This window comes from Balaenoptera ricei, chromosome 2, assembly GCF_028023285.1.
Source record: "Balaenoptera ricei isolate mBalRic1 chromosome 2, mBalRic1.hap2, whole genome shotgun sequence".
NCBI classification, from domain to species: domain Eukaryota; kingdom Metazoa; phylum Chordata; class Mammalia; order Artiodactyla; family Balaenopteridae; genus Balaenoptera; species Balaenoptera ricei.
In genome coordinates, this window is record NC_082640.1 from 101,513,149 (window position 1) to 101,539,667 (window position 26,519).

The window sequence follows — 26,519 nt, forward strand, 5'->3', positions numbered from 1 at the left end:
CTCAATTCCTTACCTCTTTGGTGTTCTCCTATGCAAGGTATCTGATGCTGGTTATTCGGTCCTTACCTCTTGACCCCATGGTATGCAGTTCCCCTTCCCAGGAGGCCCCCTGCCTCTCTTTCCTCCCCCAAACCAAATGTATGTCCCCACCCTCAGTTCCTATTACCCATACTTGGGCATTCTCACATATTTTCAGAAATTATGCTGGCTTCCCATAACATTTTCTCCCTTCACCCGCCCTATATTCTCTGGCTTCCCTGGGTCCTGGAACTGCTTCCAGTCATCAAAAGCATCAAGATAAATGACCATGCTGGTAGAAGCAGAGAGTTAGAAGCCAGGGCCCAGCAACTAAGCAACGTGTGGAGTCAGAAAAAGCCTAAGCCGCACTACAGCGTCTGTAATGAACTTGATTTATTGTTAGAGTTGGAGGTGGCTCCGTTACAGCAACTGGGAACTGTAGCAGGGACGTGTGGGGGTGGCGGGAGCAGAGCACAGCAGCACGAGAGGGTGGGAGCTAGGAAGAACACAGGCAGTCTCGTTTTGGTTTCCACACAGTCATTTGGCAGAGAAGCTGAGCCCTGAAGAGCGTCTGGATTTCAGTCCCGAAGTAGTCTGGCAGGGCTGCTTATTGGCTTGCTTGGGGTGAGGTCCTCTCCTGGGGTGGTATTTTCAGCCTGTTTTCATCTCACTCAGTAGGAGTTAAGACCTAGCTCAGCTTTCTCTCCCTCTTTCCTTCCTCCCTCTCATTTTCCCCAAGTCCTCTGGCATGGCCTCCACCTCCCAGATCCTCTGTCCAAGAGTTTGGGGCTGGAAAAGCAGCCAGCGTTCCCATTTCAGCTGCAGGAAGGCATAGTGGAATGTTGGGGGAGTCACACATTGCTGGGGTGTCACATGTTAGGATGTCAGGCAGTGGCTTTTTAACCCATTACACACCAGGCCACAGCAGGTGACCACATGCAGATAAGCCAAGCAGGTATGAGAAGGGATCAGGAGAGTTGGAATGGGTGGGTGAAAACTTCATAAGGTCAGGGAGCTTGGAAGAAGTCTGGGATTGGGGCTGGGCTCTCCTTGCTCCTTTGTGCTGCCCAGTAGGCCTGGTCTGGGCACAGCTCTGGGATGTGAATGGCATGAAGCAAGGGCCGGGAGGATAAGCTCCTTTCTTCTCTCACCAATCTGTTGGTCAAAAGAGCTTCAAGTTTTGGATTGAAACATTCAGATACGGAGGGAAGCAGTGGGACAGTGTAGCAGCAGCGTACCCCCCAGACCCCTGCTGGGACCCAGACTCTGGTGGGGAAGGGAATGGGAGATGGAGGAAAGGATGCAGCTCTGGCAACCTCACTGACAGTATCCTGCCCCCAGGTCACATAAATTACTATTGGAAATCCTTCCTTGGGATGCTAAATACATAGATTAAGATAAAGAGGTCCTTGGGGTTGGGGATATGATCTCCCTCCATGAGGGAGGAGGTTGCTCTCTGAGATCCATCCTCACTCCCCACCCAACACCAGCATTAGGCAGTGCTAAGAGAGGGTGTCACTCCAGGGTTCTCAGGCATCAGATGACCTTGTATCCTAATTTTGCACCCTCCCCCTATCCTAATCCTGTTACCTTTGGTTTTGAGACTCCTTTCAGGCATGGATGAAGGGGAGGGACAACCCCTCCCGTTTAGCCCAGCCCAAGTTCCCACGAGACATCCTGTCCCCCTCGCCCCCCTCAACTCCCATGTCCCTCAACCCCAAAGGACTCAGCAGTAGCCATTCTCTAAGGGGGCTGGGGGAGCAGATCCTTGGGGAAGGGAGAGTGGTTCTTTCAGAACTCAATCTTGCAGGCTGGGAAGGACTCATCCTGCATGACCACGGTGCTGCTGCTCGCCAGGACCAGAACGTTCAGTTGTTGCTGCTGCTCGTGAGTCTGCTGGTACCACTCACGAGTCACCTCCGTGTCGTGAGTAGGGATCAGAGTTACCTAGGTGGGAGACAAGACATGCCTGAGGTGAGGATGTGAAGTCGGGGGATGGGGCACCTGATGGTCCAGGAGGTAGTCCCACTCCCGTAGAAAGAGCTCAGTCCTTTTATTTTATTATATTTTATTTATTTTTTTGGCCACGCTGCGCGACATGCAGGATGTCAGTTCCCCGACCAGGGATCGAACCTGCGCCCCCTGCAGTGGAAGCGCAGAGTCTTAACCACTGGACCGCCAGGGAAGTGCCCCTCAGTCCTTTTATAAATAGAGACTGTGTTCCATTGCTGCCTCTGAGTCAAGCTTGACCAGACTACCTCCTTGGTGCTTCTTGCCACTCACCTGAAGATTCTCCCCCCACTGGGCCTTGCCCTCCAGCAGGGCGTCCAGCACAGCCCGGCTCGGCTCGCCATTGGCAGGGTCATTCCCACTGACCACATAGTAGGATGCACGCACTCGTCGGAAGAAGTCAAGGTCAGCAGTCTTGCCACTGCAATGATTCGGGATATAGGCAAGATCCACATATACAGGGGGGCCAGAGCCGCCCTTGGAACCCAAGGCCGCTGTAGAGACAACACAGGACTCATTGTAGAGGGAAAGTAGAACTCTTTTGGCAACCTTCTTCTTCCCTCCCACCCTCCCTCTTCCACTGGAGCCCTTGACCAGCCACACCCAGCCCCAAACCACAATCTCTCCCACTTTCCATGTTATACTTACTTGGTCCTGCCTTGAGTCCATTGACTAGGCCTTTGGACATGGGGCTGTGTCCATCCTTTTCCTCTGCTGGGGTGACCTGGCTTGGAGTGCTGCGTGGTCGGGGTGGCACCCGGGATGCTCGATCTGCAGTCCCTTTACCAGGGGTGGGTGAGCGTTTTCCCCGAAGATCCGGACGCTGGGCAGGAGACGCTGGTTTGGCCCTGCCTGGGGCCCTGCGGCCGACTCTCCCCTGTGTCTTCTCCTTCTCCCGTAGCCTCTCTACCCTTCCAGACTCTGAGCCGAGCCCCTCGGGGTCAGCCATGCACACGTCAGGGCGGGGAGGGGATGGGCGAGGGTCTGGCTGGGGGATAGGGGGTGGGTCATGGCCAGGCCTGGGATGGTGAGTCCCACTAAACCCACCAGCTTTGTCCACAGGCAGGAAGTCCCCATCTTCATCTGAGTCGAGGGCTGCCTCAGCTGTGATGGATGGACACTCCTCAGTTTCTGGTGGAACGTCAGAATCTGACTGCGAGGAGCCCGAGTCGCTGACTGACGTCGGGGGTGTCTCATCTGCCACGGGGCAGGGGCCCCCTGTGGCCCCTGCAGCCCCCACCCGACGCCGCCCCCCTCTCCCTACCAGCCGAGCTTCCTCAGTTAAGAGGTCACTGTCATCCGTGGATCGAGGCAGAGGTGGGTTCAGGAAGGATGGAGAGAGCTCCCCACGATGGGGCCGGGGCTCAGCAGCACATCCCTGGGGCCCAGCCTCCATCTCAGGGGAGACACTTCTAGGTTGGTCTCCAGAGGCCCCTCCAGGGCACAGTGGCTGCTCAGGGGAGAGCAGCGTGTCAGGCCTGGAGCTCCTCTCGGCTCCCTCAGGCCAGGCCCCACGTTCCCAGGTGGGGCAGGCCTCAGCCTTTCCTTTCTCAGCCTCAGCTGGGGCAGGGCCTGGGGGCTTGGGGCTGGTTTCCGTTGGGCCATTGGTGGCACGATCCCTGGAGGGGCCCTGTAAGGGGCTTGGCTTCTTGGTGGCCGCCCCTGAGCACTCCAGGCGGCAGGGCAGGGTGCCCTCATCCATGTCTCCAGGCAGGCTTGGAGCCAGAGCTGGGGCCAAGTCCAGTGAAGCTGGAGGTGCTGGGCTCAGAGGAGTGAGGTCCCAGAGGCCGTGGGCAGCTGGTTCCATTCCTGGGACCAGCTCTACAGACCCTTGTTCTGCAGCCTCCAGGCCGGGAGGGAAGCGCTCAGCCACACTCGAAATCACAGGTGTGGTGGCCTCAGAAGAGGAGCCTTCAGATAGGGCTGGTGAGGCAGGTCGCGGCAGACTGGAGAGAGGGGCCCCAGGAGAGCTGGGTGATGGGAGCTGGGGCAGTGAAGAGTCCAGGCTGGGGGCCTTGGTTACTTCTAGGTACTCATCATGCCGGGCTCTGGTGGGGGGCCCTGGAGCCAGAGCCAAAGCTCGGTCACCAGAGAAGGCAAGGGACCCACAGGGTGCCGAGCGGGGTTCCGCTGGAGAGGGCAGCTGTGGAGGAGCTGGCTGCAATGAGGAGAAGCCAAAGGCTGACGCAGGGAAGTCCAGGCTGGGTCGGGCAGGACCCAGGTGTGAGTCCGAGGAAGGGCTAGTATGTGCCTCACTTTCAGGCCACAAGGTGGAGGGGCCTGCAGGCATGGGTTGTGGGGGACTTGGGGACTGGGCCTCTTTCTCAGGCTGCTCCCGAGCCCCCTTCTCCAACTCCAAGTCACTAGTGCTGTCATCCCAGTGACCACGGCCTGGTTCCTTGGGGGATGGGGTTCTCCTATCTGGGCTACGGCTCAGGATGTTACCATTAAGTGGGGGGCTTGGGCCTTTGCTCTGGGGGATAGGAGCACGGGGGGGTATTGCAGGTGGGGTGAGGCTGGGATCCACGCTTGGCCCTGGCTCAGGCTCCTGCCTGGGGGGTACAGTGAGTCCCGCCAGAGCTGCATAGCTGAAGGTTGGAGTGTCGAATTGGAGGCGATGGGGTGAGACAGGAGACGAAAGCTCCTTCTCTGCAGATGTGCTTCGGCCAGCAGCCTCCTCCTTGGTTGAGATGTGTGGGGGCCAATCCCCAGCTGCTCCAAGCGGAGGCTCTCTAGTGGGGCATGCAGGGCCCAGCCCAGTGAACATCATCTGCTCATAGATGTCTGCGTACTGGAAGCTTCGCTCATCGGGATAGGGTGTGGGCTCTCTCTGCTCTGGCTCGGTCTGCTCGGGCTCCTTAGAGGCATGGCTCTCGCCGGCCTCTGGGACCTTTGACCTGCAGGGGCTGCTGTCAGGAACCCCAACCCCACCTTCTTCTTCCCTTTCCCCTTCAGCCTTGCGGTAGTCCTTCCCTAGGGGGGAGTACGGCCCACCTTCCAACTCAGCTGCCCCCTCCTGCACTGCTGCCACCACACTGTCATACTCGGCTGTGTCCCAAGAGAAGGGCGCAGGAGTGAGTGGCTGTGGGGCAGGTGTTGGGGGAGCTGGAGCTGGGGAGAGGGGTGCAGGGGGCAGGGGTCTGTCCTTGGGCACCCATGGTGGGATGTCAGCCAGCCATGAGGGGGTGGTGGGCTCATTCCTCATGGGTGGCATGGGCTTAGGATCTGGGATAGGGCTCTCTTGTCCTGTGGCCGGCGGAACCCTCTGTCCAACCATCTCAGGTGGGGAGGCCGGAGGAGAGATGATCTCAAAAGGGGAGCGAGTCAGCTTGTCCTCTTCCTCTGGTGGCAGCCCAACTGGTGACTCAGCAAGCCAGCGCTCCACCTCCAGCTCCTTCTGTGGTGAGGGCTCCTGGAAGCCCTTAAAGTCTGAGGCCCAGGGACTCTTGGGTGTATGCTCCAAGGGGGGCACTTCCTGCTCATCATCCGGCCCCTCATCGAGGAAAGTGCTCTCTCGCTCTTCTGTGAACCGTGGCCGGGCCCCCTGGCCACCCAGCTCATGAGGGAACCAGACCTTCCGCTCACAGCTCAGCTCCCTCCAGTATGTGTCCTGTTCCAGGACCACATCCTCCCTGCCCCTCCAGTACCTGTCCTCCTGCTCAGGAGATGTGTCCTCCCATGTCCGGGCAGGCTCCTTCTGTTCTCCAGCTGGCTCTCCTCTGGCTGGAGATGCTTCTTGCCACTCCTGGACCACGTCCTGCTCCTTCCAGCACTTCTCGTCCTGCTCCCGGGCCTTGTCCTCCTGCACTGGGCTCTTTTCCAGCCCCAGAGCTTTGGTCTTCTCCAGCAGAGCTTCTTCCTTCTGTCCCACAGCCTTGACTTTTTCTGGAGATTTTTCCTCTAGGATCTTCTCCTTTAGTGTCATGGTTTCATCCTCCTGCACAGGACTCTCCTGCTCCTGAGTTTTGTCCTTCTCTTCCAGAATCTTGTCTTTTTGTTCAACAGCCTTAATGTTTTGTTCCAGAGCTTCACCCTTCTGTTCTAGGGCCAAGTATTTTTGTTCTAAAGCCTGGTCCTTCTTTTCCAAGGCCTTGTCCTTCTGTTCCGGGGCCTTGTCCTGCTCAGGGGCTTCATCTTTCTGTTCTAAGGCCTTGCCCTTCAGTTCAGGGACCTTGTCCTCTGGAACCTTGTCTTTATGTTCAGAGTCTCTGACTTTTTGTTCTAAGATTTCATCTTTCTCTCCTGGGACCTTGTCCTCCTGTTCCAAGGTCTTGTCTTTTGGTTCTAAGTCTCTGTCTTTAGGTCCTAAGTCTTTGTCTTTTCCTTCCAGGGCCTTGTCCTTTTGTCCCAGGGCTGTGTCCCTATGTTCTAAGTCTCTGCCTTTTCGTTCCAAAGCCTCATCCCGCTGTTCCACAGCCTTGTCCTTTTCTTCCAGAACCTCATCTTTCCGACAGATGGCTGTATCCTTCTGCGCCAGACTTCTGTCCTTCTGCTGTAGGACTTCATCCTTTGACTCAGGTCCCTTCTCCTTCTGCTCTGGGGGTCTGTCTTTCAACTCTGGAACTTTTCCTTCCCACTCCATGGCAATATCCTCCATGGCAGGGCTTGGCAAGGACTCAGGGCTCTTGGTGAGGGAGCTCTCAGGTGTCAGAATGTGTTCACCAGGGCTTGTGATCATTCCAGGTGAGTGCTTCCCATCTCCCAACAGTGTAGAGTGAGAGAAGGAGCTGGCAGGTAATTTTCCGTCAGGGCTCTCATCTGTGACGTCTGCCTGTGCAGCGTATCCACTGGTCCCATCTGTGGGAGGTGACACTGTGGCTGCACGGGCTTCTGGAATAGACACAGGGGCTAGGCAGTGAGAGGTGTCCTCAGTCTGCATCAGAGGCCCTTTTTCTTCCTTTCCAAGGGTTAGTTCCCCAAACTGGAGGGTGCCAAGGCTTTCTGGAGACAGCTGCTTAGAAGAGATATCCAGAGAGGTCTCCTTGCTTGGACTCTCTTCTGAGAGAGAAAGCGACCGGGTGTCTTCTGGAGATACCTGTGGCCAAAGGTCTTTGTGTAGGTGCTGCTCTGTCAGGCCACAGGGAGACCTAGGGATGGCTTCTTGGCTGGCAATGTCTGGGGAGACCACGCTGAGGACAGAGAGGGACTCCACCTCTTCAGGGGAGAGGCCTCGCTCAGGAAACCGGAGCACCTCATCTTTCTGAGGTTCACCAGGTTCTTGGTGTGATGTTCTCAAATCTCTGGGAAGGGCTTCTGTTTCCAGAATCGGCCCTGTGGGCTCTCCCACCTCCACAGTCTCAAAGACTATTGCTTTGTCCTGTTCTGGCAGCAGTTGGACGGTACAGCCTGCATGTCCTCCAACAATGCTGATGGGTGCTTCCTGGGCCTGGGGGCTCCTGGGAGGAGGCAGCTTTCCTTCCTCCTCTGGTGTGCCCTCTTCAGGCCCTGGCTTGACTGTCCCTTCTGCAGCATCTTCCTTGCCCACACCTGGTGTACGCTTAGTATCTCCCCAGGAGTCTGCTTCCTGAAAGTCTTGGGGCTCAGAATTTTCTTCTACTGGGGACTGATGAAAGGGCGTGTGGGTGGCACTGGGTGGGCCAGATGGTGGGGGAGAGGCCATCTTCACTGTGCTGTCATCTGGGCTGAGGCAGCGCTCCTCCGCTTCTCCAACAGCTGGTTCCCCTGGATGTGGGGCGTGCCCAGGGGCAGCAAACATCATGGGTTCATACTGACCGTGAAGTTTCTCAGACATCTGTACATTTGCGGTCTCCTCCTCTTCCTCTACCTCTTCCACGGCTCTCTCTCCAGCCAAGCCTCTCCGTACAATCTCTCCTCTCTTCTCTGACTCCCCAGTCACAGAGAACTCCTCACAGGGTGGTGATTTGAAACCTTTGTCTTCTTCCAGTGAGGAGGTGGGTGAGATGGTACCAGCAGATGGCACGTAGTCCAAGCCTTGAGTGGCTTCCGTGTGGGATGAGGGGATGCTTGTGACCGTGTCAAGCAGCAGGGAGCTCTTGCCTGTCTCCTCTGTCTGGGGAGCTGTGAGTGAAGCCACGGACTGGTCCTCAGCCACGGATGTGGCAAAGGAAGAAAGCTTGTCACACTCAGTGATTGAGGTGGCTGAGGACACATGCTCCTCTTCAGCCAGAGGGGCGGCCACCATGTTGGGGGGGTAGGTGAGTTCCGCCTCTGGCGCTCCATAGCCTTTGCTGGAGGTGGTGGGAACAGCATTGTCTGCAGGCTGGCTAGCCTCAAAGGGGCCAGGCCCTTCAGGCCCAGGGAGGTCATAGGTACCTGTAGGAAATCTAGGTGGAGCTGCGCGCTCCTCCGGCTCATCGTGGATCTCCTCATCTGAGATAGTCTGCTCGGTCTCTGAGTAGCCAGGGATTGTCTCGTCCTGGATGTAAGAGACGTGCTCAGTGGCTCCTGCAGGGGTGGCCAGGCTACTTAGGAAAGACGAGGTCTCCTTCTCAGGGGCCTTGCCTTGGAGTCCTAGTTCCTGGCCCCCGAGAGCCTCCCTGCCCCTTGGCGTTACCGTCAAGGCTTCTTGTATATGTTTTTGGTAAAAACCCTCAGCCTTTGTCTCTTCCTCTTCCTCCTCGTCTGAAGGGTGCAGCTCCTCCATTTCCTCTAACTCGGCCTTCTCTATCACATCCTCCTTTACCTCAGGTTCACTTTCCTCTCTGGCTTCTGTTCTGTCGGGGAGCCCCTCTGATTCCTTTGCCTTCTTTTCCTCCCAGGGAGCTCTCTCTTTCTCTGTTTCAGCCCCGGAGTCTGGGCCTCTGTCCTTGCTGCCTTGTTCCTCAGGGATGTCTGGGACAGCCTCTTTCTCCTTTATCACAGGCTCTTCTGGTTCCAGCCCTGGGACAGAGGGTGGTGCCCCCGGGGCCGCTGTGCTTGGGAGTCCCTCCTCTGAAGTGTCTGGGGGGAGTGGTTTCTCTCCTAGTCCTGTGTCCCTTTGTTCAGCCAGCAACCCCGTCTCCTCACGCTTCAACTCCTCAAAGTCCTGTGTGAGATCCTCTGGTGAAGACAAGGCCAGCTCCCTTGTTGGGAATGGTGCAGCCCCCTTTTGGGCTGGGGGTGTCCGGGGCTCAGAGGACAGCTCCTTCTCCCCACGGGCAGCCCGGCTCTTCTCCATCTTGACTCTGCCGGGGGCCTTGGCTTTGTAGAGGGTCTTACGTACCTCAGGGGTAAAGGGCTTCAGGTCTGGCTTGGAAATCTTTTTGACCTCAGGTTTGGTATCTTTCCTCTTCTCCTCCTTCTTGGCATCCTTCTTTTCCTCCTTCCTTCCTTCATCCTTCTTGAGCTCCTTCCTCTCCTTCTTGATCTCTTTCTTCTCTTTGTCTTTTTTCTCTTCCAGCTTTGATATCTTTTCTTTCAGGTGCTTCTTCCCCACCTTGTCTTTGATCAGCTTTCGCTTCTCTGCCTTCAGTGCCTCACTCGACTCTGTCCTCACCCTCTCAGGCTTGGCAGGCTTCTCTGGGGGCTTCTCAGATGACTCCTTTAACTTCTTCTCTGTCTTGGCTAACTCCTTGGCCAGTTCTGAGCGGGCCTCCTTGGCTCCCTCTTCGGCCACCTCCTCCCGTTTGGCCAGCTTGCCCACGGCTGTCTTGGTTGTGGCCTTGAGGCTCTCCCTGCTATCAGCCCGCTGTTTGATTTTGCTGGGTTTGAGGTTGGCAGGCACAGCCCCAGTGGCCAGCTCCTTCTGCGTGGCCACGGGGTAGCGCAGGAAGTCCAGGTGTCGAAGCTTTTCCAGGCCCTCCAAGATCTTGTTCTGGGGAGCATTCCCTGGAAAAAGCACACGCACAATCTTCTCAGTGGGGTTGGCTGGTAGCCAGACCACCAGAGCAGTGATGGAGGTCAGGTAGGGCACCGAGATCTCAGCCTCCTTCCCATTAGCCAGCACAATGCCTGTCTTAGCTTTACTGTTGCCTGCCCACTTTTGCATGAGGAACTGCATCTCCTTGCTATCTTTGACAGGGTTGAGGACGTACATGTCCAGGCGGCCCACACCCATCTTGTGGAAGAGGGTCAGCGGCTCGATGGTGTTGCTGACCACACGGTAGAGGGGCTCGGCCTGGATGCCTAGGCGGTTTAAGTGCTGCAGAGTGAGGCAGGCCTCCTCAATGCTGCGCTTGGCCTTCCGTGAGGCATCAGGCAGCCGCAGCTTATCGGGCACGTTGAAGAAGACGACTCCAAGCTCGGGGGAGATGAGGTTCTTCACCCAGTCACTGTAGCTGCTAGAGCCCTGGGACTGCTCCTCCTCCAGTTCTGCCACTTTGCGCTGCAGGAGTCCGTTGATGCCTGGCAGGTTGTCTGCCCCGATGTGTGTGAGCAGCACGGAGTCAATGCGGTCCAGGTGCCGCACCAGCTTCCAGAAGCAGGACTTGCGATCAGAGCCGCCATCCACCAGGATGTTGAAACCATTAACGGCAAAGAGGGCAGAGTCTCCGCGGCCGCCAGGGAAGATGTAGCAGCATGGCTTGGAGAGCTTGAGGAAGCCCCCTGAGGTGGGGGGCTCCAGCAGGTCAAAGGGGGATGGCACATCCACGGTCTCAGAGACGTACTCGGAGAACTCAGCCACACCATCCATGGTGGGCAGCATGGGCTCAGGGTTTAGCCGGAGGTGCAGGGTCTCTTGGGAAGTGGATAGTCCCAGGTGGCTCCAATCACCCTCCCCTAAGCAGGACACAGTGAGGAAAGCCTGGATCCCAGGGTCTCTATTGCTGAGCAATTGGGCAATCTAGATGAAAGGGAGATAGAAGGCTGATCAGGTCATTGGGGTTATCGCAACCCAACTCAGACTGAATCTGCTAATCTCCATCTCTCTCTGAGGTGATCTCCTACCATTCTGCCAGCATCCCTGGTGGTCAAGGAATGTGGGATTTTCCCTTCCTTGGATCCCTCCCCGCAGCTCTAGTCCTACCCCATGTTCCATTCCTCCTAGACACTCAGACATAGAACTTACCTCTGGGTTGTGAAGGACCTGGGCAAAGTTTTGATAGGAGTAGGTGCCACTCTGTAGGATGAGGTCTCCCCCAGGCTCTAAACTTTGCCCACTCAAGATCAGTAGTTTGTGAGCTGATGGGCTGCTAAGGAGGTGGTGAACCTAGAGTGGAAGGAGAGGACTGGTCACAGAGAGAGGAAGCCCAGGGAAGGGCACAGAATGTTCCTGGTCCCCCTCAGTTCTGCAAGGACACGCTCCCCACTGGTAGCCCCACAGCACCTCCAGGATGGGGCTGGGATTGTGAGGCAGCTTAGATGGCAGAGAGAGGATGGCTCAAAGCCAAGTCCGGGAATTCCTGGCCTTACAGCAGTAGCACTGGCAAGGGTGGGTTACGGCACTTTCGGCAGGCCCTCATGGCAAAGCACAGGCCCTGGCCTTACCTCGGAGCTGATGCTGTCGGCACTGGGGTTTACCAGGACGATGGTCTCTAGGATCTCACTCTGGTGGCAGAGGGTCCTCTGGCCTGAGGGAGAGATGCAGGAATTTGTATCGAAGGAAGTGGGTATAGACTAAAATGGAGAGGCATTGTGTAGGGCAGGAGAGGAAAGAATGCACTGTCAGAAAACGGGGCTTAGGGGAAAGAGAAGCCTGCTTATCCTGAGATCCTGCCGCTCTGGCTACTGCTGAGTAAGGTCTAGGGACTGGCTCCTGCAGCCCTTCCCTTTCAGGGTTTCCTCCTCCCCTCTCCCACAATGGCTGTCTTCTCCCTCCCTTCATCTGCCACCCCCTCTGCCTGGAACTCCCGCCTCAGACTGCCCTGGAGACAAGAACCTTTTGTCCCTGTCTGTCCCTCTCGAGCACTAAGCTCCTGGTGCTGCCTGGGGATGGGGGGCTCAGCTGAAGGGAGGGCCTCTCGGAGGATGATCCTCACTCAGCTCCGTCCTCACTAGCTTGCCTCTGCCCTGGGCTTTCTTGCCAGAGTGCCTGGAAATGAGACGGGCGCTTCTGTGCAGTGAGTACAGACTCTTCATCCTCCTTTCAAACCCCCATCCAAGGCCAGAAGTCCCATTCCAAAAGACTCAGAGAAGTCTGCGGCTATCTAAACCCTTGGGGGTTGGTTACAATGCAGAGGAGAAATAGGACCTCTTGTCCTGTGCTCTGGTTCCTCAGAGGCCGAGCCTGCACTCACAAACATGCACACAATCATACTGTTTCCACCACCAAAGGTTTCACAGCTCCCCCTCCCACCTCACCTTCATGTCCCCAGGCTCCAGAAAGACCTGGTTCACTCCCCACAGCCCATCCCTTTCAAACAGTTTCTCCTCTCATCCTTGCACCTCTCCTGTGGGCCTTCTGTCATGGAGAGGGGAGTCTGGGATTCACAAACAAGAAACAGATAAGGCAGGAGAGGTTCAGAGTGTTCCCCAGGCTATGGAGGAACATAATACACCGTCAAATCCCCTCTCTACTTCCCTTATCCAGGCTCACATGAAACACCAAGCAATGCAGCAAAGAAAAAAAGTGCCAGGTTAGACAGGAGATCCTGAAGAAGGATGCTGCCATCCCGTTCCTGCCCTTACCAACTGCAGCACACAGTGGAGTTACCTTACAAACATGGAGTTGAACAGATGGTCTGGGGAGTGGGCTGTCTGGAGGATATTGGTGGGAGGACACATAACCTCTCCCCCAGACCCTCTTCTGTGACCCAGCGCTCTCTCCTCTTTCTGGGGCTCAGACAAGAGGACCCTGGGGCCAGGTCCTTTGTTAAGCGGAAGAGCGATGGTGCCAGGATCGGGCAGATCTGGCAGCACTGGGCTGCAGTTGCAGCTGCGGGGGAAATGAACTAGGGATGGTGTCAGAAGACCAAGCCCCGCACAGGGTAGGTGGGGCCCATGAGGAGTTCAAGCATTCTCTTCTATTAATTTGGGAGTTGAGGGACACTTTGAGGTCAGTTCAGAGGATGAGAACCACCTCAGAGACATGCATGGGCAGGGCTTGGGCAGGTGAGGGATGAGGGATATACCATGGTTCGGGGAGCGGCCGGCCCTAGGCTGGCTCTAAGCAGTTTAGCTTAGAAGGGCAGTTCCTCTCCCCCAACACCCACTCGCGACACACAACACGAACACACAAGGTCACACATTTGAGCTAGGAGGGCCAGAAAGAGAAAGATCTGGGGTACGGATGGATTTGCTTTCTATCTACTACCCGCCTTCCCCAGTCTACCATTCCCTGCAGTCCCCTAGACTGGCTTATAACCACTAGACTTCTCTGATCCCAGTACTTGCCTTGGCGCAAGACCCTACCCCTCAGCCACGTGCTCTCCGGTTGTGACTGGCAACTACATGGCTTACACCTTGTGCTCCCCCTTTTCAGGCCTGGGGGAAAGCCCCGTTTCTCTCTTCTACGCACCCCGCAATCCCACTGAAGGCAATTGACTTGTTTTTCCTCCTTCTTCGGAGAGGACACCTGGTGAGGCAGGGGCCCGTCCCTTTGCCAGAGATGGGGCTGGGGGGTGAGCTGCGGGTGCTGAGGCTGAGCGGGCGGGAGGGCAGGTGTCTCCGCAGGGAGGCGGCCGGGGAGGGGGGGGGCGCCCGGGCAGCTGCAGTCTGCCGCAGTGTGTGAGCGAGTGTGAGTGTGCGCGCTGAGCTCAGGCTCCAGCTCCGCCCCCACCCCCATCCCCCCCCACAGCATGACAAGTCATTTTCTTGGCTGCCTCTACACGGGGGGCGGGGAGGGGGGGACGCAGAGAGGGAGAAGGAACTGGCTTCTCTGTTCAGAGCCCCCATCTTGGGAAGGGAAGCAGAGATGAGGTGGGGGGGGGGGCGTGACTGGGAACCTGTGGGGTTGACAGGACGGGGAATGCGGGGCAGCTGCTGGGGAGGGAGTGCTCTCAATCTCCGGAGCGGCCTCTCCATCCCCGGAGCGAGCCAGAAAGGGGGGCTCGCAGCCCAAGTTTCAAGCTCGTCGCAGGGAATGGGTGTGGGGAGCACGCTGCAAATAGGTTGGTCTGTGAGGAGGCGCATGCCACGTCTTAATGACCCTTTCCTCCCTTCTTTTCCATAGTGTCCCCACCTTCCCATACTTGGCAAAAACTCACAGTCCCGTTCACCCCCCAGCATAGGAGCAGCTGAGCAATCTAGCAGCTGACACCCAGAGACCCTCCCATCAGGTGCCTTCCCATAACATCCGCCTTTCCCTCAGATTCTTCTGCCCCTACCAAAGACAGAGCCCCCAAACGCCACCAGAGCCCCAGGCCTCGGGGCAGAGCCAGTGACACCACCCTCTTCGGCTGCCCCTAGGCGGCTGGCTCCCAGCTCAGCCCAGCTCAGCCCGCGAGGTGGCCTGTCACGGTCCCGGCCCCATTGGCCTCCGCCTGGTTCTGGGTCCAGGCTGGCCCCACAGCCAGTTCATCTCCTCTCTCTGTTCCCCCTACCCTGCCCACCCCCGCTGGGCTAGTTCCAGACATACCAGATGAAGTATCAACTCCCTTCCCATTACCCGCATCCCACCTCCCTATCACAGCATCCCCCGTGCCCCACGCCAAGCCCTTTGGTTCGGTTCGGTTCTTACCCTGGGGTGTGGGAGAGAGACCCTCATCGAGGCTGTGGCTCCGGCCTCAGCCGGCAGCTTCAGGGAAGCGTCTGCGGCACTAGGGGTGGGAGTGGGGGGGGGGGGCGCTTGATGGTGAGGGCGGCGCCAGGGCGGGGAAGAGGGGCTGGTCCATGACGAGGCACTGGAGACTTAACTGTTTCTTTGCCTTCACAATGTCAGTGCTCTGGTGCTTCTGCTTGGCTGGGAGCTGAGGAGTTGTCTAGCAGCTCAGAGCCAGGGTGGTCTCCAATGGCCCACAGGGCCCTTCTCCCCCAACCCCGCTTAGTTAAGAAATATTCTTTTAGCATCAGCCAAAAGACCAAAGCCCTGTGCTACACACTGGGGGGACATAGGAGGTATGGGCTGCTTGGGCCCTCCCCCTTCTCTCCGGAACCATCTGCTGCCTCTCCCCTCAGACTCGGGGAGTGACCTTCAATCCCTGGAGGAGCAGGAGACAAAGAGGCTGGGGGCCTGAAAGCATGGGGTAGGAGTGAGGGGGGACTACTTGAGAAGGCTGGGGACGACTGAAGGGAGGGAGTTGCGCTGAGCTCTGCTGGCTTCTGAGCCACAGCTGTAGAAATGGGGTGGGAGTGCAGAAATAAGTCTCATTTTAGGTTGGAGGGTAGTTTGAAATTCTGGAGTGGACACATGGTCCTTGGTCCATCTCTAGCCCATCGGGGGTGGGGCACAGGGGCCCTAAGACCGCATACAGTTCTGTGCCGATGCAGCACAGCACAGCGGCCACACAGGCACTGATGCTTGGGATTCTTGGTCATTGGGTATGAAGAGGCATTTTCTGAAGATTCAGGGCACTTTCTGCCTTTCAGTGAAATAGTTAAAGGGATGAAGGAATATCACCAGGGCCCCAGGCGTACAAGATTTTCTTACTCTAGGCCAATTATTAAATGTCACAGAAAGTACTCTTCGGACTAAAAAGATCTTGTAATGACTTTGTAGGGTGTTGGGTCCCTGTTCTCCTTGTCTCTGCACTTTGCTATGTCTCTTTGATGTCTCCATTTTATAGGATCTTAATCCTTCTAATATTGGCCCTGTTTCCCTTAGTCTCTACCCCTGTCTCAGATTTGGTGACACATGCTCTAGGACTCAAAGAGAGGACCTGGAGAGCTCCAGCACTTAGTTCCAACAGGGCAATGCTCATGTTCCCACATAGTCCTTCCCTGCCCTCTTCCCTTCCATCAACCCTCCCCAGTCCTGGCCGATTGCTATTGCCTTCCTCACAATGACATCCACCCACTCTTAGCCCAGCACCAGCCCCACCCTTGCCCCTGGCTGCCAAGAGCTGCTTTTGAAGGTCAGAGAAGCCAAAATAGTCTCTGCTCTCAGCATCCCCATCCCCCCTAAACTGCCACCAGAGGAGAGGAGGAGCTGAGTCACCAGTGCAAGGGGGGAGGGGGACTCCAGAGGGGGAGGAATCCTTGCTGAGGTCTGGGGATGCAAAGCAGCAACATGGCAACAGCCCCACTTGGATAGAGGAGGCCAGCTACAGAGATATACAACACAAAGCAGGCTGAGTTCCGAACATCACAAAGGGGAAACACCTCCTTTCTGCAACTTCATAGTTCTTATTTCCTCCCACCTCAAACCTTCCATCTCCTCCCTGCTTTCTGGAGCTTTCTGGAGTGTGCAAAAAGGGAAACTTGAGTAGACATATAGCTTGAGAACAAAATAACATTTCTCAGCCCAACACAGAGCCCACCCTTATTCTCAGCTGTTACCCCCAAGGGCCACACCCTGGGCAAGGTTCCAACTCCCAGTGGAGTTTTCCTTCAGCCCTCACCCTCTGAACAGCCACCCACCACAACCACACCTCCACCCGCTGTGTTCCTCAGCTCTGCTGCAATGAAATGGTGAGACGCCAAAGATGAGAGGGAGGCCTGAGCTCAGACACAAAGTGAGATCGCAAGTCCTGGATTTGAGACCCCTCTCTACCATTTTTTTACTAATCATGCTTTTCAACAAGCCACTTAAGCCCTCTGAAAGCTTGCTTCCTGAATTATAAAATGAGTGTAATATTAGTACCATCCTCCAATAATGCTATGAGGAGTGAATGACATAAAAGATGAAAAAGTCCTTCATTCCTAGAATCCTAAACCTGCAATGCACAAATACCACTGGAAGTCTGTCTCCCTTTTGTGGAAGACTTATGAGAGGTCACCTAGGTGATCAGGGAAATCCTAAACCAGAATCTCAACTCTAGAGTAACTTAGCTCCCAGGTAAACCCAGGTGCCTGGGAGGTGCCCTGCAGGAAGGGACTTAAAATACTCTTCATGTCCCTCCTTTCCCATTTCTGACAGCAATGCAAAACCCAGTTCTAGGGTCCAATGAGCTGTTGTATTAATTCAGAATAGTCTTCATGTTTGCAGAAGTAAAGGAACTAACACTTCCTGAGTGAGTGCATCAGTGGTGATGCAGAGTCAGACAGAAGGCTTCCAAACTGGTCCTCCAGCCTGTGTTCTTTTAGTCCTAGAATATCCATCATGAATTATAAATTATGAAGCCCTCTCCCTTTCTTATATGTGCCCAATAGTAGAAGTAGTATTAGAGTGTCATTTAAGCTCAGTTTCCCACTGCTCTAATCGTTTCTGGGTTTGTTTTAAAATTCTTAGAAGCTCCAGATATTTTTGCAGGTGTTAAAAAGGAAGGCTCCAAGTCACCACTGGAGACAAAAGTGGTGCAAATTCACCTTGGAAAGCCTTTACCACATTTGACCACTAGAAGGAGCTGGGCCACTGACGCTCCATCAAAGGGTCCCCTCCTTTTCTGTGTGTGTGTGTGTGTGTGTGTGTGTGTGTGTATGTGTATGTGTATGTGTGTAGGGGGTAGTGGCAGGAATGATTACGCTCTCCCTATCATAGCAAGATAAATTTTTGTCCTCCTTTTCAACATTTTGGCCCAGGGCTTGAGGAGAGGTGAGAGGGATGGTGGCCCAGCCTATGGGGTGGGCAGAAAGGATTAAATCATAAGGTACTAGCATATTCCATTGAGCCCATCCCAGCAGCCTGGTTCCCTCTGCCTCCCCACTAATGGAGGCTGAAGGGAGGGGAAGTGTCTGCAGCTGCTCTGGGCTGTTGTCTGCTGGGACAGCTGAAAGAGGAGCCAGCAGGGGTGGGGCTGTGGCTGTCTTGGGCCTTGTGGGGTTTTCCAGGAAATTCTCCACTATTCTCCAGGGACATAGACAGGCCACCATGAAAATGTCCAAACCTAAGAAAACTCAAAAGTAAGCCCTGATCTTGGGTATAATGGCCCTAAGCCCATTGAGGACACCATGGTAAAACTCTTTGCTTGAAAAGATCTAGTAGGTGCTTGTATATCAGTGCATGTTTCTGAGAGGTCCCTGAGAGTAACTATGCATCTCCCTGTAAGTGTTTTCCCAAGCATCCCCAAATCTTAATCTGAAGAATGGCTAGGTGTTTTGGTTTAAGTTCTGTTCATTCTTACATCATTCCAGAAAGCATCCTACTCTTACATCCATGTCTAAAAGGACAAGGTTGGAGAATTCAATGTGAATTAATAACATCAGCAGATACTCCCCAAACTTCAGTCATTAATTTCAAGCTGCCGTCCCTTTATCCAGCCTTGCACCAAAGCTCCTAAGATTAATAAAGTGGTAAAACTGTTGATTTTAACATTATTAGAGCTAATGGAGGAAGCCATGAAATGAGTAACACTAAACAGAAGGCAGTCTCAAAACAGTGACTGGTTACCTTCATAGGAAGCTAGTCACATCAAGAAGATGCCAGCCTAACATTTTTAAAATGCTGCACATATTCCTAAGATAATGGAGCATTAGTCATATTAACCATGTCTTCTCTCTCCAGGAGCAGCAGAGGAGTAGGTGATCAGGGAAGTGACCAACCATGTGGCAGTTAGCAGGAGGAGCAGGAAAAGAAGGGAAGTGACTATCTATTATGCTGGATAATTGAGAATTATCTGTATAAGATACGAATTCAGTCATTTGATGGCAGTGACTGTTGAGTTGGGTGGATTTATATTCTGTAAAGACACTGGTGTATGAATTGGTTTGTCAACATTTACCAATAACATGAGCAGATGCCCAGCACTTTTATAATGGGGTGTAGGACTTTCTGCAGTCTCCCCACAGATATTGTCGTGGAATAATAACTCCTAAAATATTATTTTCTCAAATTCCTGATCATTTCTCCCACACAGCAGAATGGGAAGCTGCATCCTGTGAACCTTGATCTCAGTGCCAAACCTCAAAGTATGACTAGTTCTTGCAGCAGTAAATCCAGGAAACCCTGCTTCCACTCTGGATTTCATGGTGCTCATCAGCCTTTAGTACAAGGTTTCTGCTCTGCTCTGGACATCTGTTGACTGAGCCAAAGGAGCCAGAAACCCTGAAAGCTGGAGGATAGGCTGTGCAGCCTGAGGGAAAGTGCTAAGCAAGGATCTGGGAAGGTGAGTGGGAGGTTCAAGGGTCTCTGCAAAGGGAAGCAAGGAGGCCAGGGCATACAGAAAGGGGAACAAACAAAAAAAGTGATTTTTAACTTGGGAGATGACTGATCACTCAAGAGGTACCACATTCCCTTACTGCACATCAGTGGCTGTCCATAAACCACCCTCTTCTCAGGTAGAAATTATGTTCTCCAGGCTCCCTCCACCATCATACCATCTGTCTGCGAAGTGTACTAGGTATGTGGGGATAGCTAAAGAGCTTTACAACTTTCCGCTCAGGAGTCCCTCCCTCCTCCCTGACCCAAACTTCCCACAAGACCAGTTCTGCCAGGGAGACTGGACTTCTGCTCTTCTGTGACCAGCCCTCACCCAAAGGACTGAGACAAATGACACTGGTTCCTAACCTTTGACCTCTGAGGAGAAGTGAGCTAGGTGCCGGGTAATGAAGAGTCTCAATTGTTGGTTCAAGTCAATGGATGATAAATCAATGTTCCAGGAGAGAATCCCTGTGAGAGAAAAAGAAACAAAGAGGGACCTAGATAAGGTCAGAGGGATTGAACTTGTGGGAGCATTTCCAAGCTCACAGAAGGGGTAAGGAGAGGGAGGGGATAAGGATGGCTGCCATGATCAGCCTCACTAATGTCTTTAAGAAATGTGGCTAGTGCCTATGTTCAGCTCCCATACTGTGCCTTTCTTGGGCTTTGCTGAGCCAGAGGGAGAAGGGCAGAGTTTAGGCTAAATTTGGTCATTAATGAGTTTGTATGTAGGAATTTTCTTGCGCAGTTGCCCAATTGTGATAGAAGTGACACCCAAGGGCCCATTCCCAGATACTAGGGACTGCCTTCCCGATACAGGTAAGTAGGATTCTAAACTCTCCTTGTGTGGCCCCCTCCTTGCCTCCACTCCCCCGCGGCATGCTTCCACCCGCAGGTGGCTTCGCAGCACTGCGCCACAGGCACTGGAGGACTGAGGAGCTTGTGGCCACGAAGGTCACTCTCTCAGGTTGGCCGCTGGCACTGGGATATTTGAGATTTGTCTGCGGCGTTCAAAACGCACCCTGTTCCTGTTCAGACGCCCTAAAGAAGAAACTAAGGTAGGGACATGGACTCTCCAGGGGGTGGTGACGACTTTCAGGACCTCTGGCCCAAGACACTGCGGTAGAGAGGGGTGTAACCAGAGGGCCCCCCACCCAGGCACTGCCCAGCCCCCCCCCCTTCCCCACGCTCCCCCCTGCCTCAGGGAGATTGCGGAACGCCATGGGGTGTGCGGGAAGGATGGAGATGTGAGATGTTGGCAGCTTGGGAGGATATGAACGCGTGACACAGAAGATGCAGGTGACAGGGGCTGATGATTCAGATTAACAGGGTGCGCAGATCTCAGAAAGTGCACGCTAGGGATGGAGGATGCACATGGCAGAGAAGCACGGGATGGAGGATGTCCCGAGCGCAGCCAGAACAGCAAGCTCACCTTGCTCAAGGTGGGCCCGAACGGCCCTCAGCTGATTCTCTGTACCGATATCGCCGATCACGATGAGCAAAGAGTGTTTCCGCAGGTCCCAGCGTGCCGCCGCCACCGCGGTTCCGGCCTCGCACAGCGGCTCCGCTGGGTTCTGAGCCAGCGGAGAGCCGGGGCTTCGGAGCCCTAGCCCGGGACTTGTCTCCATGGCAACGTCGAAAGGCCGCCAGGGCCCAGCCTCGGTCTCCATGGAAACTCCGTTGGAGTGCTAGGCCGGCAGCATCCGCTGCAGGGAGAGTGCGCGCGGTTCTTAAAGGCCGGCGGCAGGAGCCGCTCATTGGCTGCTGCCTGTCGGGGGGCGGACCAGTGGCGCCGCAGGGGCCGGGCTGGGGCCGCGTGCTCCGGCTCTGCGGTTTCGCTGTGCCTTGGGGGGGGCGGGGGCGTGGCTGTCCCCCTTCGCCCCCACTCGTTTTTCAGAGGGAGCTCCCACTCCGACTTGAGTAGGGATGGGGGCTCTGAGAGCCGGATGGAGGGGCGAGTCTATTGCCTCGGCGCCAGAAGAAGTTTCTAGTTAGGATATTTCCCGGATAAGTGCTGTCTGGCAATTCCGCAGCCTCGCCCGAACTGAGGGGAGCCATCTTGTCCCTCTCTGCCTCTGAGTTTGTTTGGGTGCATCGTTCTTTGTCGGTGTGTCTGTATTATCATTGTCTGGAGCTTTTTTTTTTTTTTTTTCCTTCTGTCACTGCCTGCCAGGGTCCTACTTTGCGTCCTCGGTGTTCCTATCCTCATTGCCTCAGGCCCTGGGTGTGCTCTGGAGGGCTGTGCAGTATTGGAGGGACAGAATGACCTTCCGGCCCTGAGTCCCTGGTGAGTTGTTATTCCGAAGATAGTGGTTGGCTCATCGCCATCTCTGCTGAGTGCAATGAGCTCAGACTGCAGCAAGGGGGGTTTGAGTAAAACCCAGGAAAGACCTACCCAACTGCAAGTAATGTGACACAGTGAGTTGGGTAACCTTGGGAGACAATGGTATTACTTCCCCCAGGGAATTCTCAAAATAGAAGGGGCAATGTTTGAACCAGTGAAGAGGTTGGCCCTTCCAAAATTAAAACCAAAACAAAAGAAAAACCAGGGGATGTGAAAGAGGACTGAGGAGGCTGGCACCGTTTTATGACTGACTGGAACATCCTTGTAAAAATGGTGTGGTGATGTAAGTCTACCCTCCCCCTTTCCTCAGTGTGTCTCCACCACCTACTCTGCACTCCAGTGTCTTCTTTTACACAGGATACTGAATCATTCTGTATGTGTATGTATCAGACAGAACCTGTCTTTCACCCTAGGGCTCCAGCAGCACTTTTTGGGGTCCCATTTGCCTTATACTTTCCGGATGTACAGGGAAGAAAGGAGCACGGCACCTGATTCAGCAAGGCTGCATGTGAACCACGTTCTCATCCACCTCCTCTCTGGAGGCCCTGAGGAGGATTGGACAGTGTCTGCATTTTGAGTACCTCACAGCAGTCCTGGTTCCTATCATGGAACATGTATTTAGCAAAATATCCAATCCATTCTCCAATTTGGGTATTGGGGCCCTCCCTGAAATGAACATAATATGTCGATTACATCTCAGTTTTTAAAAATGGACAGGGCTCTGAAAATCCTTTTTGTAGCAGAGAGGGAGAAATAGTACTGGCAGAACATAAGACGGTGGGGATGCCTCACCCTATATGACGCATGAGACAATGCTGTGCTACACCTCCACCCCACCATTTGCAGATCTGAATCTGGCAAAGAGCACAGAGAGATGTGCAAGCCTCCTCTTCTGCAATCAGAAAAGAGTGCCACGTGGAGACAGAGCCAGAATAGGTTGTAGGGAGAGGAAGGGGATAGTTACCATAGCAACTGTAGAGATGAAACCTTTAACTAGCACAGGGCCTCAGTATAATGGTCAGCAGCAGTTAACCATAGGCTCTGCTTTCATCAAGTCTGACAAAGAGGTTAGACAATAGATATGAATGGTATAGGGAAGGACCACGCACTGATCAGATGGTAGGGGCAGAAATTCAGGCCTGTGATCTCAGACCCTGCTAGAATTGGCTTTTTAAATAATTAGAGCTGCAGGGGACTTCCCTGGTGGCGCAGTGGTTAAGAATCCGCCTGCCAATGCAGGCGACACGGGTTCGAGCCCTGGTCCGGGAAGATCCCACATGCCGCGGAGCAACTAAGCCCGTGCGCCACAACTACTGAGCCTGCGCTCTAGAGCCCGCGAGCCACAACTACTGAGCCCGCGCGCCACAGCTACTGAAGCCCGCGTGCCTAGAGCCTGTGCTCCGCAACAAGAATAGCCACGGCAATGAGAAGCCTGCGCATTGCAACAAAGAGTAGCCCCCGTTCGCCGCAACTAGAGAAAGCCCGTGTGCAGCACTGAAGACCCAATGCAGCCAAAAATAAATAAATTAATTAATTAAAAAAATAATAATAATTAGAGCTGCAAATACGGGTTATGATAGTACTAAAAGAAAACTGTGGAGTGTTAGCATCTATGCTCCAGAATTTTACAACTGAAGACAGAAAACACTGATGGACATACGTACAATGCATCGAAAGCTGAATAAAATCTTTAAAGAAATACATTTATACATGAATTGAGAAGTATATGAAGCCCTATTTTGTGTTTAGGAATAGTTTGCTGTGGCAGGAGCATTCAAAGACCCGTCCATTTGAGAACATATGATATACATGATTGTGAGGCACATGCAGTAGTGTGTGGTGGTTATAGAGCCCACTGCAGTATTTCATTTTTCTGTTTACCCCTTGAACTGACTAGGTATGATCTTTTGGGAACTCTCCTATTCTGTATTCTCTTCCACACTCTTGTCATACAGCATTGGTAGATACAGCAGTTACAACCAATGCTTTCCAAACTATTTGTGATGAAGGACCCTTGAATTGTGGAAGGGATCTCTAGGGATCCATCACTGAAAAAGGAAGTTAGAGGGGGTGTAAAAGGAAGACGGTATTACAGGCTCTTTCCTTGGGTATGCACTGGAGTGGGCACAAGGCAGAAGATATTATGGATCATAAATGGTTTGAAAGGTAATGGTATCCTTGGCTAAGTTTAAGCCACTTAAGGGATTCTCAGCCCCCAGACTTTCGTCAGTTCATAATATATAGTGATAAATACCCAACAGGTAAATCATATACATGCTTAACAAAGTAGGAGGGGCATCTCTAAATTTTTTGTGGAAATAATTTCATTTTTGGTATTTCAATTATTGAAGTTGTCCTCATGAGAAAATCAGAAATTTATTGGAATTAATTACACTCATTCTGAATTATGTATGTGTGGGAGAGGAAGGTACCATAATCCTTTCAATGCTTAGGGTCTCCATAGGACTTAAGCTAGCTCTGATAATTCATAAAGAAAAAATACGGGCTCCTCCCTGCTAGCCCAATGAATGTCTTTAGTTTTTCTGGGGATATGAGCTCGTTTGGCAGAATTCCAGCCTGCTCTGCTGGATTGCATGGTCTCATCAACCAAAATATCCAAAAGGAGGTGTATGCAGCTCACATTCCCATCCTGTACTCAGTTCTGCCTGTAAAGCATTCTTTACACAGAGAGAGGTGTGTTGGATTACAGGATTGATGTGTCAGAAGCTTATCCTTGGCTTTTGGGGAAAATGCTATGATCATAATACATACCAGCAACCATAGGGTCACTTCTTAGCATGAATAGCTGGTTTATCTGCAAAGGCACAGAGTGAAATAACCTCTAATGGGGCACAGAGTAAAATAATCTCTAAAAAGTTTGAGATGGGGAAGAAGTCTGCATTTATTACTCTATCTAGCACACAGAGGAAGCCCACAATAAACATTTGTTGCATAATTTTCCTAATTATTATTTGTCCCCTAAGTAATGGGAAGAGCAAAGGCACTGGGTTTACCCTCCTTGTGCAGAGCATTGCAAAGGACAATGAAGAAACTTCTCCTTTTTCCTCCCTCACTCTCCACACTCTTCTTTTTAAGAAAGTGATTCCCAAATGTGAGAAAGAAATATTTATGGATACTATTTTCTCTTTTCCATTCCATTAGCATCTGAAATGAAAGTTAGTGTTTGGCTGTGGCCTCTGGTAACACCTTTTCCTTTAGTCTGAATAAAGCTGCCTCTTACTGTAGGGATCGCTAAGGACTTCCATGTGATGGTTAAGAGGATGGTGGTACAGAGAATCTATATGTATAACTTAGTTTGGAGGCCATGCCTGTGTATGAATTAAACTTTGCATCTTTTTTCTTTCAAGATATTCATATAATAGAGTTACTTTCCTTCAAGGTATACTTGGGTTGCAGAAACTTTGTTCCCTTTACAATATTACAAACTCACAGATACTTTGTCTTCTCATCAGTTCTTTCTTTCTATCTAATATTTATTTATTTATTTATTTAGGCTGCACCGGGTTCCAGTTGTGGCACGTGGGATCTCAGCTGCGGCATGCATGCGGGATCTAATTCCCCGACCAGGGATTGAACCCAGGCCACCTGCACCGGGAGCGCGGAGTCTTACCCACTGGACCACCAGGGAAGTCCTCATCAGTTCTTTCTTGAAGATCCTTCATCATACATCCTAACTTCCCTTTCTAATGATACCTCCTGTAAGTACTTTGCATTAACCCCTTCATTCAGTCAATCTGAGCCATTTGCCTTTCCCTCAGCCATTCTTTTTTTATAAATTTATTTATTTATTTTTATTTTTCGCTGTGTTGGGTCTTCGTTGCTGTGCGCAGCTTTCTCTAGTTGTGTCAAGCAGGGGCTAATCTTCGTTGCAGTGCACGGGCTTCTCATTGTGGTGGCTTCTCTTGTTGCTGAGCACGGGCTCTAGGCACATGAGCTTCAGTAGTTGTGGCACGCGGGCTCAGTAGTTGTGGCACACGAGCTTAGTTGCTCCATGGCATGTGGGATCTTCCCGGACCAGGGCTCGAACCTGTGTCCCCTGCATTGGCAGGCGGATTCTTAACCACTGCGCCACCAGGGAAGTCCCCATTCTTGAACTTTCTGTTCAGGCTGCCTCTCTTTCCTTGAGTGTGTTGTTACCCTTAATTCTCATCTAGGGATTTATTTACCTTTACCTTTATAATTTACTTTATTTGTGGAATAAGGTTCCATCTCATCTCACAAAGAATTTAAGGAGTATGGCCTAACTCAAATAACTGCCTCTCTGAAACTGACTTCCTCACTTGCCAACTGTGTGAACTTAGGCAAGTTCTCATCCTCTCTGTGCTTCAGTTTTCTCATCTGTCAAATTATTAGTAATAGCACCCCACCTTAAGGATTATTTTGAGAATTAAGCGGGATAATCTTTTAAATATGCTTAGAACAATGCCTAGAATTCATTTTTTAAGTCATTCATCCAGTAATATTTATTGAGCACTTACTGTGTGCCAGCAAATAAAACACAAAGATCCCTGCTCTTGTGGAGCTTATGTTCTAGTTGGGGAGACAAATAATAAATAATAAATAGGTATATAGTATGTCAGAAAGTGATTAGTGCTGTGGCAAAAAAGAAAAAAATATGGTAAGGGTGATTGAGAATGCTGGAGCAGGGTGTGGTGATGGGGAAGAATGGTGAAGGGGCAGGAAAGATTGCAATTTTAAAGGGGCTGGTCAGGGTGAGCCTTATTAAGATGAGACTTAAGCAGACTTGAAGGAAGTAAGGGGGTTGGCCATTTGGGTATCTGGTAGTGAGTCTTGTAGGCAGAGAGGATAGCCAGTACAAGGTCCCTAAGGTAGGGGTATGCCTGGTATATTCAAGGCATAGCTGGAGCCCACTGTGGCTGGAGCAGAGGAGTGAAAGAAAGAGGAATAGGAGATGAGATTGGAGATAATAGAGGCCAGATTACATAGGGCCTTGTAGGCATTGTTAGGACTTTGGTTTTTACTCTGAGTGAATTAGGGAGCATACGCAGGCATTTGAACAGAGGAATGGTATGGTTTGATGTAGATTTTTACAGGATCACTTTGGCTGCTGTATTGAGAATAGACTGTAGAGGTTGTAAGGATTAAAGTGGGAAA

At 52.9% G+C, this 26,519-nt stretch overlaps 1 protein-coding gene across 1 annotated transcript; it reads right to left on the bottom strand.

Annotated features, from left to right (window-relative positions):
* Positions 1–394: 394 nt before the first annotated feature.
* Positions 395–20,709, bottom strand: MAP1A (microtubule associated protein 1A). Its single transcript, XM_059913453.1, has 7 exons — positions 20,472–20,709; positions 19,409–19,510; positions 11,416–11,498; positions 10,997–11,137; positions 2,677–10,771; positions 2,302–2,522; positions 395–1,965 (listed from the first exon to the last, which is right to left on the bottom strand). The coding sequence occupies exons 1-7, from the start codon at positions 20,707–20,709 to the stop codon at positions 1,810–1,812; spliced, it is 9,036 nt and encodes a 3,011-aa protein (XP_059769436.1). The 3' UTR covers positions 395–1,809.
* Positions 20,710–26,519: the final 5,810 nt, after the last annotated feature.

Excerpts from the sequence above, each read along its gene's own strand:
- MAP1A (XM_059913453.1), bottom strand. The coding sequence starts at position 20,709 with ATGGAGACCGAGGCTGGGCCCTGGCGGCCTTTCGACGTTGCCATGGAG. Across the intron at positions 19,511-20,471 it reads TCGGGCCCACCTTGAGCAAG|GGATTCTCTCCTGGAACATT; the intron begins GTGAGCTTGCTG and ends TTTCTCTCACAG. Across the intron at positions 11,499-19,408 it reads CTTCTCCTCAGAGGTCAAAG|GCCAGAGGACCCTCTGCCAC; the intron begins GTTAGGAACCAG and ends TCTCTCCCTCAG.